The 18,910-nt window shown below is 54.4% G+C and overlaps 1 protein-coding gene across 1 annotated transcript in view; it reads right to left on the bottom strand.

Annotated features, from left to right (window-relative positions):
- Positions 1-1,435: 1,435 nt before the first annotated feature.
- GRIK3 (glutamate ionotropic receptor kainate type subunit 3) overlaps positions 1,436-18,910 on the bottom strand; it is a 66,489-nt gene continuing 49,014 nt past the window's right edge. Inside the window, exons 10-16 of the mRNA XM_065744580.1 lie at positions 17,740-17,943; positions 12,914-13,137; positions 9,335-9,453; positions 7,533-7,750; positions 2,702-2,924; positions 2,315-2,565; positions 1,436-1,648 (exon numbers count right to left, since the gene is read on the bottom strand). Of these exons, the coding sequence (XP_065600652.1) occupies positions 1,454-1,648; positions 2,315-2,565; positions 2,702-2,924; positions 7,533-7,750; positions 9,335-9,453; positions 12,914-13,137; positions 17,740-17,943 (1,434 nt within the window). The 3' untranslated portion in view covers positions 1,436-1,453. The remainder of the gene's footprint in view (positions 1,649-2,314; positions 2,566-2,701; positions 2,925-7,532; positions 7,751-9,334; positions 9,454-12,913; positions 13,138-17,739; positions 17,944-18,910) is intronic.

The raw sequence follows: 18,910 nt of genomic DNA, 5'->3' as shown, positions 1-18,910 counted from the left end.
ACCGTGGTGGCGAGCACTGGGGTGGCAGCTTTCAGCTCGGATTTTTCACTATTTGTACAAAAAAGTTGGAAAGAAATCTTTGCATATCTCTACTTGAGTCAAACTATGACAAATCCGTTTTTCGTTTCGGGTCTCTACGTTACTTCTTTACATCAGGGGAGGACGAAGTGAAGACAGATCAGGGGTGGGGAGGAGTTATCTCCCCTCGTTCTAGGTTGCTAATTGGGATCAGCTCCAAGGAAACCCTCCTGATGGAGGGTGGGAAGAAGCCCCACGTGGTGCTGTGGGGTGCTGGGCAGGGGCTGTGCTTTCCTTCAACACCAGTGTCTGCGCTGGAGCTGTAAAGCACTCTCTGCAGTGCTCTCCTCGTGGTGCTGGGGGTGACAGCGGGCAGCACTGCATCTGCTTGCTTCCTTTTGCTGGGGAGAACTGGCTGTGTCCTGCGGCGCTGCTCAGCGTTCCTTCTGGTTAGCAGAGGGGTCTTTGGTAATTGTGACTCGATTGGTGCTCAGGACAGGACCAGCCTTCTGGGTTAGCGACCTGAAAAGAAGAACACAGTGCATGGAAGATTCCTCAAAAACATTTCAGCGTGTTTGCACGGAGCTGCAGGCGGGTGAGGGCCGAGCTGCGGCCAGCTTCACGGCACCCATCCTGTCTGCCTCTGGGAGACAGCTCTCCTCCCATCTGTGCTGCAGCCCCCGGGCTCCACTGCCTGGCAGCACGGGGACGAACCGGACTGCGTGCTGTGGGGCACTGGGGACAGCCCCAGGGCTGGCAGCAGCTCCTTGCAGTCCCCACACACCCCGTGCCAGCCCCTCCTGCACGGGTGCAGTTCCACTCCAGCTTGCCGTGTCCGTTGTGGGCTGCCTTGGCTCTGCTGATGGCTGCAGTGGTGGCTCCTCCTGCACACTGCTCCGTGCTGGGGTTGGGCACAGTGCTGGCAGCTGCAGCGCATCGGGGAGCTTCTCCTGTCCCTTTCTCCCAGGTGTGCCACGCACACCCAATGGACAACGTGTCTCTTTATTGCCATGCTGGAGGAGCCATGCTCGGGGGCTCCTCGCTGCCCCCCTGGGCTCAGTTTGGCTCAATTCAGTTGTGCCTCCGCGTGTTCGTGGTGTGTAAACATCAGAGTCCAGGTGGGGCATGCTGGGCTGCAAAGCTGTAAAAAAATAAGGAATGAAAAACAACGGAAACAAAATGGGAAAGCCCCGAGACCCACAGTGCAGTCTGTGCTTTGAAGCTGCTGCTTCAGCGCCGGTGGTGGATGTGGACGTGCTGGAAGGCCTTGTTCTCGAAATGAACCAAACCGAGCTTTGCTTTTTTTTTTTCTTTCTTTCTTTCTTTCTTTTTTTCCCTTTTGCTTTTTCAACTCCTTTTTTTCTTCCCTCCTTCGGAGCGCATCCTTCTCACGTCCTTCCCTCCCCGCCCCCCTCCCCCCGCCATGTCCCGCCGCCTATGGAAACACGGGCGTCATGCCGGTGTTGCAGCTCATGCTGTCCTTCCCCGGCAGCCGCCGGTCGTTGAAGGTGTGCATGTTGATCACGGCGTCCGCCTTCACCACGACGGGCGGCGGCGGTTTGTGCTTGACCCGGCGCTGGCAGGTGAGGGACAGCCGGATCTCATCGGCCACCGCGCTGCAGAAGGAGCGCTGCGGAGAGGAGGGACAGAGCGTTACCGCCCCGCGTTGGAGCTCGTCTCTGCAGCAGCAAGAGGTTTGGGGTGTGCTGAAGGCGTCGGGTTGGGATTCCTTCTCTGAAGAGTGGTGATGCACTGGCACAGCTGCCCAGGGAGCGGTGGAGCCACCACTGTGGGATTGAGGGGTGTGTGGGCATGGGAAGGGGGGTGGGCTGGGGTTGTGCATGGAGGTGTGAGAGGGCTTTTCTGAGCTCGGTGATTCTGTGGTCAGCTGTGCTCTGCAAGGTTTGACCCCCTGTGCTTTGGTGAGGTTGCGCATTGGGTGAGGCGGCTCCTGCAGGAAGGCAGAGCTCGTTGTGTGATCCCTGCTGGTTGTGAACCAGAGAGTCCTGCTGCTCTTTCCAGTGAGCAGATCTCTGCACCCGTCAGCCCCAGCACACAGGCTGTGTGCGCTGCTGCCTGGTTGTGCACACAGATGCAGTTCTCATCACTGCACTGCAGCACACGGGGCACAATTCTACACGCTGCCCTCTGGGGCCACAGGTGCTCATCGCCCATGGGATGAGCGGGGAGCTTGGGGAGGGCACCCAGGAGTGCTGCAGCTCTGCCCCACGTTGGGGGCTCAGGGAAGGGGAAATCCTCAGTGCTGGGTTAGCAGAGAGGTGGGGGGGATCGGTACCTGCTCACGCTCTGCCGTCTTCCGCAGCTTGTAGATGAACTCCACCATGGCCACAAAGACTGACAGCACCAAGCCCGCTGCCAGCACGATGAAGATGCCGCCGATGTTCTGGATGCCCAGGGCACTGGCCTCCTTGTTCTCATCCTCAGGGCAGCCGTTCCCCCGCCACCATTTCTCCTTCATGACGTGCAGCTTGTCCTCCTCCTGCAGCTGCAGGATGGCGATGGTGATCTTGTCCCGGTACGGTGAGCCTGGGGGCAAACAGCACAAAGTGGGGAAGTCCTTTTTGGTGAAGAGGACCTCCAGACCTTTCTTTGAGAGGTGGTCTGTGTGACCTTTGGAGTTTGGGAGAGGATTGTCTCTCCTGGGCTCCCTACTGCCACTTACCCATGGGGGTCCCAATCCCGTAGCCCTTGGAGTCGATGAGCCCCCCGACCTGGGTGAGGTTGCAGTTCCTCTGGGTGATGTACTCGATGGTGGTGGACTCCATCAGCAGGGCGTAGTCGGCCGTCAGGGTCCGTTGGATTCCTTCCTCGTTGTTCTTAACGAGAGCTGTGGGTTTGCTGCTCATGAAAGCCCACATTTTTTCAAAGGTAGAGATTTTGGATTTCTGGAGAGATGACACCAAAATGAGAATTAATATTCTATTTGATGAGAAGGAAATAAAGTGTCTTTACACCAGTCTGAGGGCAGAACCAGGTCTGCCACGTCTTCAGTCTCCCTCTACTTCCACAGCTCAACGCTTCTCACCCCAACAAAGGGCAGATCCAGCACGCATGGGATGTGCCAGCACTCAGCAAAACCATTCCCTGCCCTGCAGAGCTGTGTGTGTGGAGCCCTGGGATGCTCATTGCTCTGGTGCCTGTAGAGCTGCTGCAGTGCCATCCTGTCCATGTGCCTGCTGCATGGGATGTGTGTCTGAAGCAGGACTTGGTTTACGTCGCCGTAGCTCTGTGCAACGAGAGAAGACAGAGAGCATTTCAGAGGATATGTTTTCCTCTCTCTCACACTCTGTTGTATTTCTGTCTTTCCCCAAGCGCCGCTAGGAAACATGTCTCCTCTGAGGTATGTGCAACTGACAAACAAATTTAACGTACCCACGTAAACAGGAGCTTGGAAATATTCAAGAAGATTGTCTTATGGCTAAAAATAGGCACGGGTATTCTTCCACGACCAGCAGGCACTCTGTTAGGAGGGAGGAGCGTGCTGTCTAGCTTGCTCTTTGTACAAACACTTTCTGCTTCTAGGAAATGTGTTGGGTGAGAAGAAATACGGCTCTTTTCGGTCTTTGCGTAGCATTTGAAATGCAGCCTTTGTCTGTGATCACACTCTGGGTTCACACTGTGCACGGTTCTGACTGCTGCTACCCATATATATGTGCACACAGGGGTAAACGAGCTGAGCCAGGTAGTCCCTTTGTGCTCTGTATTTCACATGCTTGGCCTGTCCACCTCCTTTTCCCAGCACGTGGGTTTGTGGCTGTGGTCACTCGGCCACGTGGCGACAAAGGCCATTCCTCTGCCAACCCCATGGGCTCATGGCTGCTGGATCAGGCACAGACCCAGAGACGAATTCATACTCGTTATAATCCCCTGATGAACCTGTGGTGCAGGAGCAAACTGCATTCAGGAGGCAGGATAATCTCCCTCGCCTGAAAATCCGGTCCAGTGCCCGTGAGCTAGATTTGTGGCATCTATCAAGCCTCAAAGAGCAGCAAGAAATGTCGCCTCCAAAAGGATTATTAAATATCTGCGCATTACGATGGGTAATTGAAATGAACAGCGCACTCGAGTTGCTGATAACGACTTGTTTAACATTTATATAGTTCAGATCAGAGGCCTCTGGGTTCACTGGCTCTCCCTTTTGCTCTTTCTCTTCCTGCATTTAATGCTCCTTGGGTGTTGACACAGGGCTCTTAAACAACATCAGTGTTCTCCCAGTTTAAAGCACACAGCAAAATAAACTGGCAAAAAATCAATAGGCTGCATTTAGTGAAGCTAATAGGACTTGCATGAGGCATTGTAGCTCTTCAGGCGGCTTAAATTACATGAGACAGGGCTCTCTGGAACAGAAAAAAAAACCCACTTTTCTCTTCTCTGCTCTTCTTAAATCCCTCCTTTTGACCTGCTGCAGGGACTTCATTGTGTTTGGGAATAGGAGGATGGATGCTGCGTGGCTCTGGCACGAGGTCCTGGGCTGTAGACCACCGTGCTTGCTGCAGCCCCAGCCTGGTGGCTGCCCAGCAAGGTGCTGCCAGCTGCAGCGGCCTCATCCTCCCCATGGACAGCCCGGGGGTGAGCTGTGGTTGGGGAGGCAGCTCAGCACAGCTTGGTGCAGTTCAGCACAGCTCAGCACTGCTCTGCTTTGAGTGAGCTGCATTCTGCCTCCCTCCACCTCCCCACCGGGAATTTATTCCCAGTTAGGTTCTTTAACTCGGCTAACAGGAGATAAGAGCAGTCCCTTTCTGAGCAAAAATCCACCAGCTGTAATTCTCAGCACAGCACCGGCGGTTTGATGGAGCTGGCTGTTTGTTCAAAGTCCAATTTAGAAGCGATTGTCGGTCACGGTGAGAGCAGCCATCAATCACACATTGCGGGAGGACGAGCTGTGCTCACACCCCGCACAGAGCCCCTTCCTCCCCTTGTCCTCTCTGAGCACTCCGGCCGCACTTCAGAGGGTCTCATTCATCTGTGGGATGGGGGTGGTGTCCCCTGAGAGCACATTGTTCCCGTAAGTAAACCCGTCTTTGTTGTGTGCAGTCATTCATTAGCAGTAAATTAGTACTCAGCAAGTACATGCGTTGTATTCACGGGTCAGGACGTTGGCTGGAGCTCGGATTTTATAAGTTTAGTCCTTTACCTTTAAAACCCTTTTCTGGGCTTAGCTACAGGATGGTGGAGGTCGTTGTGAGGGATGCAGGCTGCAGGTGTGGCTGTGCTCTGCAGCAGGGTCTGAGTCCCCTCTCCCACTCACACAGGTGAGGTTTGGTTGGGGTGGGTACCACCAGCACCAGCCCTTGGGCTCCAGCACTGCCCCATCCCTGGAGGTGTTCAAGACCAGATTGGGTGGAGCTTTGGGCAGCGTGGTCCAGGAGCAGCTCTGGAGGTTGGTGGCCCTGCCTGTAGTGGAGGGGATGAAACGTAACGATCCTTGGGGTCCCTACAGCAGCCCGAGCTGCTCGATGACTGTGATCACAGGCAGCTCCTGCCCTGGTGCTGAGTGAGGGGCGTGCAGAGGTGGGCAGCAGCTCCACTGCGTGCAGGGAGAGCAGGAACTCCGAGAACGCCTCTGAGCTCATTCTTTAGAGTCACAGCTCAGGAGCCGCCTTTAATAACCGATGCTTCAAGAGCAGTCACCCAAATAAATTAATGGAATAGTTTAGAGGAGGCAATATGAGGCATCTTGCCAAGACGTATATGCTTTTTTATCAGAGAAATTGGCGAGAAAGTAACTTTCAGGCTGACGATTTTCAATTCCAGCCTGTATGAAAAAAATAAATTGATTTTCCCCAACTGAAGATACTTACTGCGGAGGATTTAACATTTCTGTACAAGTGAATGTATGTGTACACACATCTGCACACCCTCGTGCTGTGCGCTGAGTGCACATTAAACCCCAGTTCAGAGCAAGACAGCATCTCCTGCACGATATGAAGGATTCCTGGCATGATCCGCAGTGAAAGCTAGATGCTGCTCCCAAATTAATTGATCTGTTTACTCCTGTAACTCAATCTGCATCGCCAGGAAATAAATAGCTGCTCCAAGGTTCCTCTCATGGAGTCGCTGCCTGCGAAGCTCTCGGTGCTGCTGTGTGCTGTGGGCTGGGATGGGGTGGGGGTCTTGGGGGGCTGGGGGGGCAGTGAAGAGCTCTGCTCTGCTGCCTGTGCACGAGGACTGAGCAAGCACAGCATCCCCCACGCTGTGCCTGGGTGTGTGTCAGAGGGGCAGTGCTGGTATTCATCTCCAAACAGCAATGGCAGAACACAGTGAAGGGGAAATATGCTGCAGCAATGAGCTCTGCCAAGTGCCCATTAGAAGCGCAGGGAACGATCCTGATGCATAATGATGGGAGGCTGTAAAGATGCTGTGTCCTCAGTTTAAAAAAAAAAGATAGTTTCCTTTTATTTCCGTATAAAACTCTTATCGGAAAGAGTAGTTAAAGCACAACAGTAAAAGTCTGCGTCTCCCAATGGCTGCTCTGGGGTTGCAGCACCTTTGCAAGGCAGCACTGTGCTGCTCCAGGCTCAGCCATGGGGAGAAAAGCACTGCTGACCACCAGAGACCCCCACCACACAGACGGGGTGTGTGCCAAGAGCCCCACGTTCCTGATTTTAGGGGAACTGCTGACCAGGTACTGCCTGGGCAAACCTCTGCACACAAGCAATGTGAGTTAGCTGATGATCTTTTGTGCAAGGCACACGTGGTTGCGTGGAAGGATCCCCTCGTGCACGAGGTGCTGAAATAAAGCATGGCTGCTCCCTGGCACCAAACCCTCCCCGTGCAGCTCACACACCCTGTGCCATGGCCTTTTCTTGCCAGACAGCTTTTTAAGGTCACCATTACATATAAATTCCTCTCCAGGCCGGGGTGCTCGTTGCTGAGGTTAATCACCCCTCATTTTGATTCCCTTATTCTCTCGCTCTTTTCTAAAAGTGTGTTTTTAAAGGCCAGCTGTGGTTCCAAAGGTCATTTTAAATCTCTCGGATCCTTTCCATTTCGAGGCAGCGGTGAAATATGAATGCTCTCAGCACTCTCCCTGCAGTGTTGGCTAACATGAGAAATAAACGTCCTTTGGCTCCAGAGGGTTGGTGCCATAGCACTACATGTGGCTTCAGAAGGGCACAGACCATGAGGATGTGAGCAGGGGCTCCTGGGCACAGGAGGGGCATTTCAGCGTGGCCCAGGCTGGGGAATGGCAGTGGGTGAGATGAGAAAATAGGGAACCTCAGGGAATGAATGAGTTCTCTGCAGGCTTTAGTGTGAGGTGCATCCATCCTGTTGCCTGCTGCGTCTGAGCCTGTGCTGGGTACAGCCCCCAAAGCTGTCAGATGGCTGTAATTTTATAATTGCGACCTCAATTAGCAACGGGGAGAGAGGGATTTAGGCGTGATGTGAATCTAGGTAAGCTAAACGGACAGGGTTAATGTCTTAATGAAGGTGGCAGGCAGGAACAACCTGCTCGAGGGGGGTGGCAGCTGATGGCCCGAGCCAGCTCTCACCTTGAAGAAGGTCATGGTCGCTCCGTCCTTCACGGCCCCGTACTCGATTTTGGTCTGCTTTGCCAGGTCGTCTGCTGAGTCGATGGGGGACTCCATCCTCTCCACCGTCAGGAAGGCAGCGAGGTTGGCCGTGTAGGATGAGATGATGATCAGGGTGAAGAACCACCAGATGCCACCGATGATCCGCGTGGAGAGCGCCTTGGGCATCAGCTCGGAGCCTGGGGGGATGGGGTGGGGGTGGGGGGGAGGGGAGGAGAGAAGGTACTCGTTTTATTTATATTTATATATTTATTAATATTTACACATGTGCACGTGTTTGCACATGAAGAATTCGGTTTTGCTGTCCGATGCATGCAAGGAGAGCACTGGGTTCCTCTGTCCCTTCCTTGCTGACCTTGGGTACAGTGCACAGTTTACAGGAAGCATTGAAAACGAAGTAATTAACGAGGCAGCTTTTATGAGATTTAAACAGCAAGCCGTTTATGAACTTTGTGTGAGTGTTTTGTTCTGCCATTTACGGAGTGCTTTGCTTTTAGACGGATCACTTTTCAAAGGGCTCACTCCAGGGAGTGTGTTCAAATACACACGGTTTAAACAAAAATCCAGCAGTGACAGAAAGGAACTATGAGGGTCCGGTGCTTTGAATAGCTCTTGGATGTAGGGGAGCTGGAGATGATGCTGCATGAAAGGTGTAACAGGTCTGGAATGACTTTTACCGAGCAAACATGAAGGACTAAATGAGCTGTGCTATTTCTGTAATCACCCACGACACCTTTTAGAGCCAGGAATGAGCTGTGGGTTTGAAGCAGCTGCATTCAGAGGATACATCCAACCTGGAATTTGCAACTAAGAGCAATTTTGGCTTTGCAGAGCAATTTTGTGCAGCAGCATCAAAGCCTGGTGTGGAGTGCAGCCTTCCTCCTGTCTGAGTGCAGCGTGGAGGCAGCGGGAAGCGAAGCGTTGGGTTTCGAGTTGGCTTTAGTTCTTCTCAAGGTGCTGCTCCTCTCCGTTCCATCTTTTGCCCTTTGATGCACGGGGAGGTGTGACATCAGTCTGCCTTTGAAATGCTTTTCTTCTGAGATGTGGAACGGAGTTAAAAAGAACACAGCTCTTCTCATGTATCCGTGTCTGTTAAGAGGGTGAGTCTGCCGCTGCCCACGGGGGCAGGTGTGGGCAGGAGCCCCACTGCTGTGGGGCAGTGCTGTGGGTCTGCCACCACTCACCAGTGTGGGATAATTAAAACGGGATGGGCGTTTGATGTTTTCCACTGATTCCTATTCCTGGATTTTCTGCAATTAGACCACAGCTGTATTTTGCTCCTCATTCAGCTCCGCTCTCCAGCTCGCTCTGTGCTGTCTTCCTAATGGGTTTTACTCTATTCATTCCATCTCTATACATTCTGTTTGCTCTGCTGCATCCATAGATACAGCTGTAATCCCATCCGTGCCCGTTTCTAAGCTCCCTGCCACACCAGTACCCCACACCAGCAGCCCTGGGAGTGCTCTGGAGGGCTCCTGGCCATTTCCCAGTGCACAGATCAACCTCACCCACAAGAAATCTCAGGGCTCTGTGGGCACACGGATGGAGGAGCTCCATTATGGGCTGTGTCTGATCAGAGCAGCCCCACTCCCCTCACCCTGACAGCTGTGCCTGGGGCTGCCCGTGTCCCTTTGTGGTGGCTGCTTGGATCTGACAGACACAGCGATGTTATCTTGTTCCTGTCACACAGAAATGAAGCTGTATGTCTGAGAAGCCTCACCAAAAGGCTTTTGGTGTGGGAGAAGCAGCAGGGAGCCCTGTACCTTGCTGCATCAGTGCGCCCATCCCGAACCAGAAGCTGTTGAACAGGGTGAAGTTGTTCTCCACGATGTCTGAGCCGGGGTTGCAGGGGTGTGCATCGTACCACTCGTATGGGCTGAACCTGTGGGGACACAGAGTGAGAGCTCGTTAGCTGGGATGTGGCATGGCCAGAGGCACAGGACATGGACTGGGCACACCCAGTGCTGTGCAGGGCTGCTGCTCGCTTTGCCTAAAAGAAAAAAGCAAATTCAGAGCTGGGTTTTGGACAGTGACTGGCACGGCTGTGAGCTCCCTGTCCCACACTGCTTTGGAAATGGGACGTGACAGACATGGGAGCAGCTGCAGTCCCATGACTGAGCAGAGGTGCAGCACTGACCCTGCAGGTGGTTGGGATGGGGCTCTGCTGCTGGGGACTCGGATTTTGCCTGTGGGATTTCACCCAGCAGAGCTCCTCAGACCCCCACAAGCAGCAGTCCTGTGTGTCAGCACTCAGCAGTCAGTGTGGGTGCACTGGGGGCTGCTGTGATGCTCAGACCATGGGAGAGCACTCCTCCAGGGGGAATCTCCATGCACAGCTCTCTATTGCTGGGGAGAGCAGATCATCTCTGCACACATCCCACCTCTGTTAGCCAGGAGCTGGGGAGGATGCCCCATGGGAGGGATGCTGAAGTTTATACAGCTGCTCGTTTACATTTTCTTAGAGCCCCAGATTTTGCAGAGATTAAATTAAAACCATAATTGACATGATTGTTTTTGAACCGGGCATTAATTACCATCTCCTCTTCCTCCTGAAATCCCTATAGCTTCACAGCAGCCCCTCTGACAGAGCCCAGCCTGCAAGCATCCCCCCATCACCCCGTGCTGGATGTGCTGAGGTTTGGTGCTCCTCTTCCCATGTCCTCTGGCACACAGTGGGATGTACTCGGAGCACAGAACATCTCTCTCCAGGCACCAAGAGCTCCCAAACCGAGGAGCTGCCTTACCTCTCACAAAACCCAAACACAGAGTGGGATGGAGCTGTGTGGGGAGGTCTTTGGGGCCGCCCCCACTGCCCACCTCCCTCTGAGCGGTGCAAATCAGAGAGGAAAAGCAAACGTTGGGCTGAGCTGTGTTCTGGCCCATCTTTTGGAGCTGCTGTAAGGGTGAGCAGTGCGAGCCATGCTCCCTAAGCCCTGGCTGTTGGGTAGAGGTGGAGTTCGGGGCTGCACGTGTCGGGCTGTGAGATGGAATTGCTGAGATCAGGTGAGCCCAGCAGGACGGCTGCTGGGTCTCCAAGTGAGAACCTGTAAGTGCTGCTCAGATGACAGGGAAATATTCAGAAAACCATGAAGCAGCAACTGCCTTCAGTGCTTGAGAAGCAGCAGGAACATTAAAGGAAGGGGGGTGAGGAAGAAAGTGGTGAGCACTGCTTGGTGACCCCATGTAGCTGCAGCCCTCACAGCCCGGGCTGCTCGGGATGTGCCTTGGACCGACATGGCTCTTCCTTTGGTGCTGAGAAATATTTCATCAAAACCCCTGCTCGCTTTCTTGTCTCTTTTTGGAGGGGAGCAGGGGAGCATTTCAAAGGCGGCTTAGTTAAAGATGAGATCTAACACGAAATGCTTCTGAGTCTAAATTACATCTCCAGAGAGATCTCCCACAGATGACCCAGTCCTGGTTGTAATTAAGATGAGCATTGATCCCCACCCCTCTGTGCCAGAGGTGCTGGGTGGGGGCTGTGACCTCATGCTGTATCCACATGTAGGAGACCCCACAGAGCCATTGGCACTGTGGTTCTCCAGGGCTGGGAGCAGCAAGGCCGATTAAAGGGGGACAGGATCATATCCATCCTTTCCTGCCTCTAAGCAGTCCCTGTGTTGGCTGTGGCACTGACCTACGGCTGTAGCAGCAGCACAGGACCCTGTGCCTGGTTTGGAGCTCACAGCTCTGAGTTAAGGCTCTGAGATGTGAAAAATCTGAAGCAGATTTCGGCTCTGTGTAGCCCACGCAGTGCAGTGCAGTGCTGTGTTTGGGGTCGGGCAGTGCAGGGTCCCAGCACAGTGGGGGCTGTGGGGCTGCCAGCACTGTCCTGTACTGCAGTGCCTTGTGTGGGTCCAGAGAACACTTCAGACACGCTTTGGATGCGGGATCCGGGTCTGGTACTCAGATGAGTAGGGAGAAGTAAACTCATAACAGTTAAAACTGTATTTGAATTTTAATTCCAAGCTGTGCGAGCTTCCCTATAATTGATGGCATTCGAGCTAAAGACGTTATGGCAGCAGAGTCCATCTAGCTGTGCTCTGCATGGCTGACGGAGACATAAAGTGAAGAAATTCCATTAATCATCACAGTATTTCTCCTTTCTGTAATTACCAGGGTTCTCAGCCCCGGGTGAGTACCTGCCTGCTGAGCACCATCACTGGGGGTGTTGAGTGCTTTCTGCCCTGCCCCAGTGCTGTGCCTGCAGCCATAGTCCGTGTGGCAGAGATGCATCTCAAGGACCAGGAGGGAGAACCCTTCCCATTGTAGCCTGGGGGACCTTGGTGCCATCGGGGGACACGTGGCCCCATGTCCTGGCACATTGTGGTGGGGGGTTAGGGATGGAGCAGCTTTGACCCCCCCAGGTGGGCTGGGGAGCGCTGGTGCTGTCTGCCAGGCAGGGATTCCTCTGACGGCTGCTGTGATGTGTAATTAGGATATTACATAGTAAACTCAGGAAATCATCTCTAAAAGCCTCCAAGGACCGGAGGGAGGTTGAAAATTGCAGATTTGTCGGAACATGAGGGTTAATGGGTTCTAGTTACTGCAGTTTCATGTTTAATCTCTGCTCTGACGGCCTGATGGATGGCAGGGGCTGAGGCAAGGGCTGCCTTCTGCACCGTGCTGCAGAGGGACACAGCCCTGGGGGGCAGCAGGGGCTCCTGGAGCACCACTGTGTGGCTGGAGGTGCACAGGGGGCTTCCCAGGGGCTCACCCCATGTATCTGAGCACCTAAGGAGAGTGCATGGCCAGGGATACGGCCAAGAGCAAGCAAAGGCTTTGTTCTGCTTTGGGGGAGGTTGCATCACGTATGCAGAGCAGCCCTGGACTGTGAATCTCATCAAAGACGCTGTGAAATTAATAACACATGCAAATGTATGCAAATTCCACTGCTTTTAAATATAGAGGTTTTAAACATGTTAATTAGATGCATATTAATTTCTGTAAACAGACACACTGTCGGGTCCGTAGCAACGAGCTCTCCGTTCTTTTGCTGTGGGGCTGGCTGTGCCCTTGCTGGAAGTGGGCTGTGCAGAGGGGGGGGATGCACTGATGTGGGGTCACTACGGGGAAGAGGAAAGTTGGGTCTTTTTTAGCTTAACACAGAGCAATGCCTCAGTTCAGCACAAAGCCATTTGCACTCTGCAAAGCCACGGGTGCCTGAAGACGCCGTGCTGCAGCTGATGCTGGGGTCCCCCTCTGTGGGAAGGGCAGGAGTGGAGTGGAGCGATGGGTAATGGGCCGGGGGTAATCTCATTAATGAAAAAGGATTAATGCAGCGGCTCCCGTGGTGTGGTTGGATCCCTGCAGGACGCTGCTGGGCCCTGGGGGCATCCCCTTACCTGGCTATGACAAAGAGCACGCAGCTGACCCCCAGGTAGGCGAGGAGAATGTACATCCAAATGTCGGGAGACAAAGGGTTGAGGAAGGAAAACACACTGGGGTTGGTCCCGTTGGGCTTCCTGTACAGAATGCTGACCCCCAGGGTCATAAAGGGCTTGGAGAAGTCTATCGCTTTTTCCCGTACGTGGGTGATGGTGAGAGGAGCAACAGCCAGGTCAGCTTTCTGTGCACGGCACGGGGAGAGACACAGAGGGAGAGAGAGAGAAAGAAGCACCATTAGACAGTGAGCATCCCCGTCCCTCCAGCCCCGGTCCCCAGCACATGGAGCTGTGTCCGCTGCCTGCTCTGCTCCTGGGCCACAGGGCAGAGCAGCCCCAGGCACAGAGCTGGGGGTTGGGTTTTCTGGGCTGCAGGAAGCCTGGGTTCAGCTCGTTCTGGTCTGCTGAAAGCTAACGTCATGCTCAGCCCACACTGCTGGGGTGGCTCGGGAGCCACAGCAGAGCTCACACTGCAGTGGTGCAGAGGTTCTGCCTTCGCTGCCTTCAGCAGCAGTGCTGTGTGTGTCCCAGCACGAGCAGGGGAAGCTGGTGGAGATAGTGGAGGATTTGGCTCCTGATATTTCTGAGAGAGGGAGGAAATGAGCAGTGCTGTGGCCAGGGCCAGCAGCCACCTGCGTGAGATCCTGCAAGCCAGAACTGTCAGAATGATGGAGCAAGCAGAGTGGCAGCCAGGAGCTTGTGCTTTGCCACAGAAAACGAGAGGAGAAAAATCTGCATGGATGCCCGAGGACCAAAACGTTTTTAGCACAGGAATAAAATTTTACTGTGTCATTTCAGCAGTTCCTGTGATCCTGATGGCAGCCCCACGTCCTCAGCAGCACGTGTCCTGCACAGCCAGAAGGAAGCGGGAACCCATCCGTGCTGTGCTTTCAGGGCAGGACGGGGTGCTTTGTGCCCTTTTTCTCCATGCAGATTTTTCTGAAGGTGGCTCTGATGGAGGCTTTGCTGTGGATCAGCCCCTGCGAGGGGTGTCACGCTGTGCCACCACGATCTGGGTGTCACATACCGGGCCCAGGACCTTTCTCCCAGCTTTGCTGCTCTGCACAGTTAGATAGCTTTTATTCGAAATGAGGAATTACTGTGAGTGCCAACAGCTTGAAGGCCCTTATCCAGCAAAGCCACTTAAGCACATACTTCTGCCTTCTCGGAGCCTGCACACCCTCTGAGTGCTACAGATCTCCTCAAGTGCTGCTCTGAACCGAGGCCAGAGAGCCAATGTTCCCAGCACGGTGGGGCTCAGTGGGGCAGCCCTGCTGCTCTGTGCAGGGGAACCACGCTCACTGCAGAGCTCTGCACTGCTGCCATGGACCACACAGCCCCACCTGCAGCTCTGCTCCGTGGGGCCGTGTTGGGCTGCAGCTCTGCAGCCACTGGAGCTGAGCACCGGGACATATATTTATTCAAGAAAGCAAGCCTCCTCGGTGCTTATTTTGCCAATCTGAGCTCAGTGTTTACATAAACTAATTACGTGTGTGTTGCCTGAGAGACAGGTAAATAGTGCGTGCTCTGCTGGTTTGTTATCCGGGCTCTGTCTGGCAGCACCCAGACACTCATCTCCTTTCAGGGCATCCCCAGGTCTGGCTGCACTGCTGGGCACAGCTCTGCCCACACTGGGAATGCTGGTGGGGAAACACAGCGGGGAGCTGGGCCAAAGTGGGGGGCACTGGGGGCTCCTCCAATCTTTTCCTTAGGGGAAGTCCCCGGAGAGGGAACAACCACTCGTGAGAGGGCTCTGGGATCCCAGTGGCAGCGACTGAGGTCCTACAGATGCACCAGGGAGGGGAGAGCAGGAGCTGGCAGAGAGCAGGAACTGCTCCACACACTGCAGGGCGCTCCCATCACCGCTCAGATCAGAGCGCAGCCAACTATCAGCACTGGGCTCTAAGGAGGGGCTGCAGCCCACTGCCATCTCCTGATGCCGACTTCCTACAGGGCATAACGAAGAGGCAAAACAAGAGGTGCCTCATCTGACAGCCATTGGTTCTCCTGTTGCTGGCCCAGTGGCTCCCAGATGAATCCCCACTTGAGATAAACACCCACCAGTGCAGAGCGCTAATGGGAACACAGCAATGTGCTGCAATATGTATTTCTGCCAGAATGTACTGTCAATAAATGCCCATTTATTGTGAAAGTGTTAAATCAGCTGTCATAAATCGTCCCTAAGGATAGACATTACATCTTCTCTATAGTTACCATTGGCAGGGATTTCCATTAGAAACCCTATTATTTTTCACGCCTTTCTTATTCCCGCGAGAAGTTTCGGGCTGAATGGAAATTTGATCTGTACTGTCTCAGCAGAAGACAAGTTTTATTTGTGAACGACTTTGTGCAAAATGTGGCTCTGCCCACAAACAACACGGAAGATTTGCAGCCGTGCTGTCGGCAGACAGCCACGATTTAGAACCGGGATGGATGGGCTCCGGCACGCAGCGCAGCTCTGCTCGTATCAATAATAATTCCTATGAATAAGCAGCAGTAATAGCTCACCACCGGTGTGGGGTGGGGATGTTGGCAGCTCGCTGCTCACTGCCTGCGGATCAGATGAGGACAGCACCTGGATGTGCAGGAGGACAGCGGGAGGGTGCAGGGCAGAGGGATGCTTGCTTGGGGCTGATGTGCTCCTGAGGGCCGGGATGGGGTCAGGCTGTGAGCGGCTGGGACTGCTGTTGCTTTTCCTGTTTATGCTTAAGGCCAGAGCGAAACAAAGCAGTTGCACAAAGGAGGATAGCCCCAGGCATTGCTGCCCGTGGGCAGGCATGTCTGGATCAGAAGGGACGGTGGAAGGAGGAGGCTGTGTGCTGTGCTGCAGCCGGTCCTCGCCGTGTGCTGCAGTGTGCACCGCCGTGAACTGGGCAGCAGCACCCAAAACTCATGCATTACACCTCCTGAGCTGCCCCAGCACCTGGCAGCACCAGCAGAAGGGCCCATAGCTGCCCCTGCCCACATGCTGGGACCTCCCAGAGCCCCCACTGTCGGCCTTGCAGTGTGGGCAGAGCTGTTCTCATCACTACGCCGTGTCTGAATTCCACTTTTCCTAAGAGGTATGAAATGGGTTTGAACTCTCCTGTTTCAGAGCCCCCACCAGGTGTTGCTTTTTCTCTTCGCATGGTGGGAACGAGCTCTGATGCTCGGGAGGGGACGCATCTGGTTGCGGTTGCACTTTTTAGTGCTTAACATAAACACTGCTGTAAAAAGCAGTGACGTGTAGATAAGGAAAAGAGTGGCTTCAGACAGGGTCTGGGCAGTGGCTGTAAATCACTGCCCAGCTGCACCTGTCAGAGGCAGAGTGCAAACGTGATGCTTGCTTGCAAGGAAACCTGCAGGAAGAGGGGTTTGGCCCTTTGCTGTTGCTGAATGTTAATGTACTGTTTTATTAAGTGGCCAAGAAATGCTTCCGTGCAGACTGACCGTGAATTCAGGGCATGACTTAATGAGGTTGTTCCCCGTATCTTCTCAGCCTGTCGCTTTCAGCCCTGGGAAGATCAGAAAAGCCCCTGAGAGCCCTGCAGTGTCTTGCAGGACATTGGAAGTGACATGGGTCAGGCTAAGTGACAGCACGGCTGCTGTTCCCCATATCTCATCTCCTGTTCAGAGCTGTTCCCCAGTGACCCGCTGCAGGGATGCTGTGCTGGGAGTGGGGACCTGCTCAGTGCTGTGGGATGCTGCAATCCAGCATGCTACCAGGGGACACAGCCTGTGTCACACATCTATGTCACTTACACCGCACACAGCAGCCCCTCCTGCCGTTCTGACAGTGGGGCTGTTGTGTAAGAGACCCTTCAACCTGCACTTGGAGCTGCACGGACCTTTCTGGAAGCAGAAGCACAAAGGCAGATTTGCACAGCCTGCGGCGCATTCCCCTGTGAGACAACGTGTCCTGGTCCCCAGGGCTGTCCTCGTGCGCCCTTGCCATCCTCCTGCCTCTCCTGGATGAGCCATCTAAGGACTGCCGTGTGCTTCTCAAACTGATGGAGCATCACTGTGTCCCTCTAAGGGACATAATCATTATCATCTGCATTTTACAGATGGAGCGAGTACTGCACAGAAGCAACTTGTCCAATGTCATTTGAGGCAGACAAGCCGAATCTGGAAACACAGCCTAGATCCCTGAGCCCCAGCTCTGCCATCTCACCGCGAGACAATGCTCTGTTATCTGCTCACAGCAAAGCTCATTTACCAAAGTGACTCACCCAGCAAACACATCCTTCTCACACGGCCTGGAAGAGCATCACGGCTGCTACGTACAAGAGATTATTTTTGTCTCTTTTCTGCAAATGCAGCCAGTGAAGCTGGGAGGTGTCAGTGGGGCTGGGAGGGGGTCTGAAGGCTGCACTGCTTGGACATGATGTGAAGGAGGGAGGGATGTGCTGTAGCTGTAGGGATGCGGATGCTGCTTGGGAGATGGAGACCAGAGGTGAATTCTGTCCTCATCTCTTCTTCCAGAGAACCTTTTCCAGGAAGGAGAGCTTTGTACAAATGCCACGGTTCTGAGTGGGTCTTGGGGGTCACGGGATGTGCTGGAGGCAGATCCTGACTGGGAGCTCAGCATCCCCTGGCCATGTGTCTTGGCTTCGGGATAGCTACAAGAGTGGAGCTGCCCCAGGAGTTGCACTGGTATCAGTGGGCTTTTGTAAGCCACCTTAATAAAAGTGCAGGTACAAGGAGAGAGAGCTGTGCCCCACACACTGCCTGTGCCCCTCTGGCCGTGCCCCCCATTGGTGGCCACGCTGTGCCCCGGCCCCACTGTGACCCCACGCCCCACTTACGTGGTCGATGAGCTCCTTGATCATCCCGTTCCACTGGCCCTTGTCGTCCTGTGCGCCGTACTTGCCATCCTCCACCAGGCGGATCTCGTAGGTGAAGCCCAGGATGATGGCCAGCTCCTTCAGCAGGTCGATGCAGTAGCCCTCGAAGCGGTCGTTCCCGAACAGGGCCGTGTCGGATTTGCGGAACATGACGAAGGGTTCCTCCTGGGCACGGGCAGCACAGACCCCGTTACAGCTCAGCTCTGCTCCAGGGTCAGCTTGCCAGGCTGTGCTGGCACGGGGACATGCTGGGAGTAAATTAACTTTGCACAGCGCAGCAGCTAATTAGCAACCTTGTTTACCCCACAAAATTTAATTTTGTCTCTTCTGAGCGGCCAACTGTTTTCCATTTGGTGGGATTTCAGGGACAAAAATATCCATTTCATGCTCTGAAATGAATTGCTGAGGGGCAGTGCAAGGTCAGGGGGATGAATAGGAGCTCCAGCCCTGCACGGTTGGGTGCCCTTGCGGTGCTGGGCTGGGGCTGAGCCCCGCAGGCTCTGTGCATGGCTGCTGCAGCCCAGTGTTCCCCAGCTTTGGTTCTGCTCCTCTTCACAGTGCTCCCTATGGGATGCAGGGTCCTCTGCTGCCTTCTGCTCCACGTCCACAGTGTGGAGGTTGGTGCACCATACCCCTGGAGCAGCGAGCAGCACGGCCTTGGGTGGCATCAAGCATGGGCAGCCACCGAGGGCAGGGGATGGGGGCACAGGGGCAGCCCGAGGGGGAAAATGTGGAGGGGACAGATGGGAATGGCAAGGGCTGGGAAGCAGCGGGCAGGAGCTGGGCAGCAGCTGATAGATGGCCGCAGTGAGGGCTGCACACAAGGCTGGTGTCCTTGCCGGCGGGTCTGGGCTCCAGCACCGTGCTGGGGAGCAGGGATGGGGCCGGTGTCTGCCTGTGGCACAGAGCAATGCAGGAGCACTGCTGGGAGAGGGCTGAGTTTGGACACCCCGCTCCCCCACGCCTCCTCCCCGGCTTTCTTTTTTTTTCCTCTCTCTCTAGAATTAGTGCTTTGTTTGTGGATCGGAGGAATCGATGGGTCTGGATATAAATACAGCAGCTCCAGAGCAGCCGTAAAGCACTATTAATTTTGGGAAGCGCTGTAGGGATTACATACATATTTAACAGCCGA

This window comes from Cyrtonyx montezumae, unplaced genomic scaffold, assembly GCF_038088225.1.
Source record: "Cyrtonyx montezumae isolate F1298 unplaced genomic scaffold, pur_monq_1.0 scaffold_31, whole genome shotgun sequence".
Taxonomy (NCBI): Eukaryota; Metazoa; Chordata; class Aves; order Galliformes; family Odontophoridae; genus Cyrtonyx; species Cyrtonyx montezumae.
The sequence above is the reverse complement of the archived record's forward strand: the minus strand, read 5'-3'. Positions and strand labels throughout refer to the sequence as shown.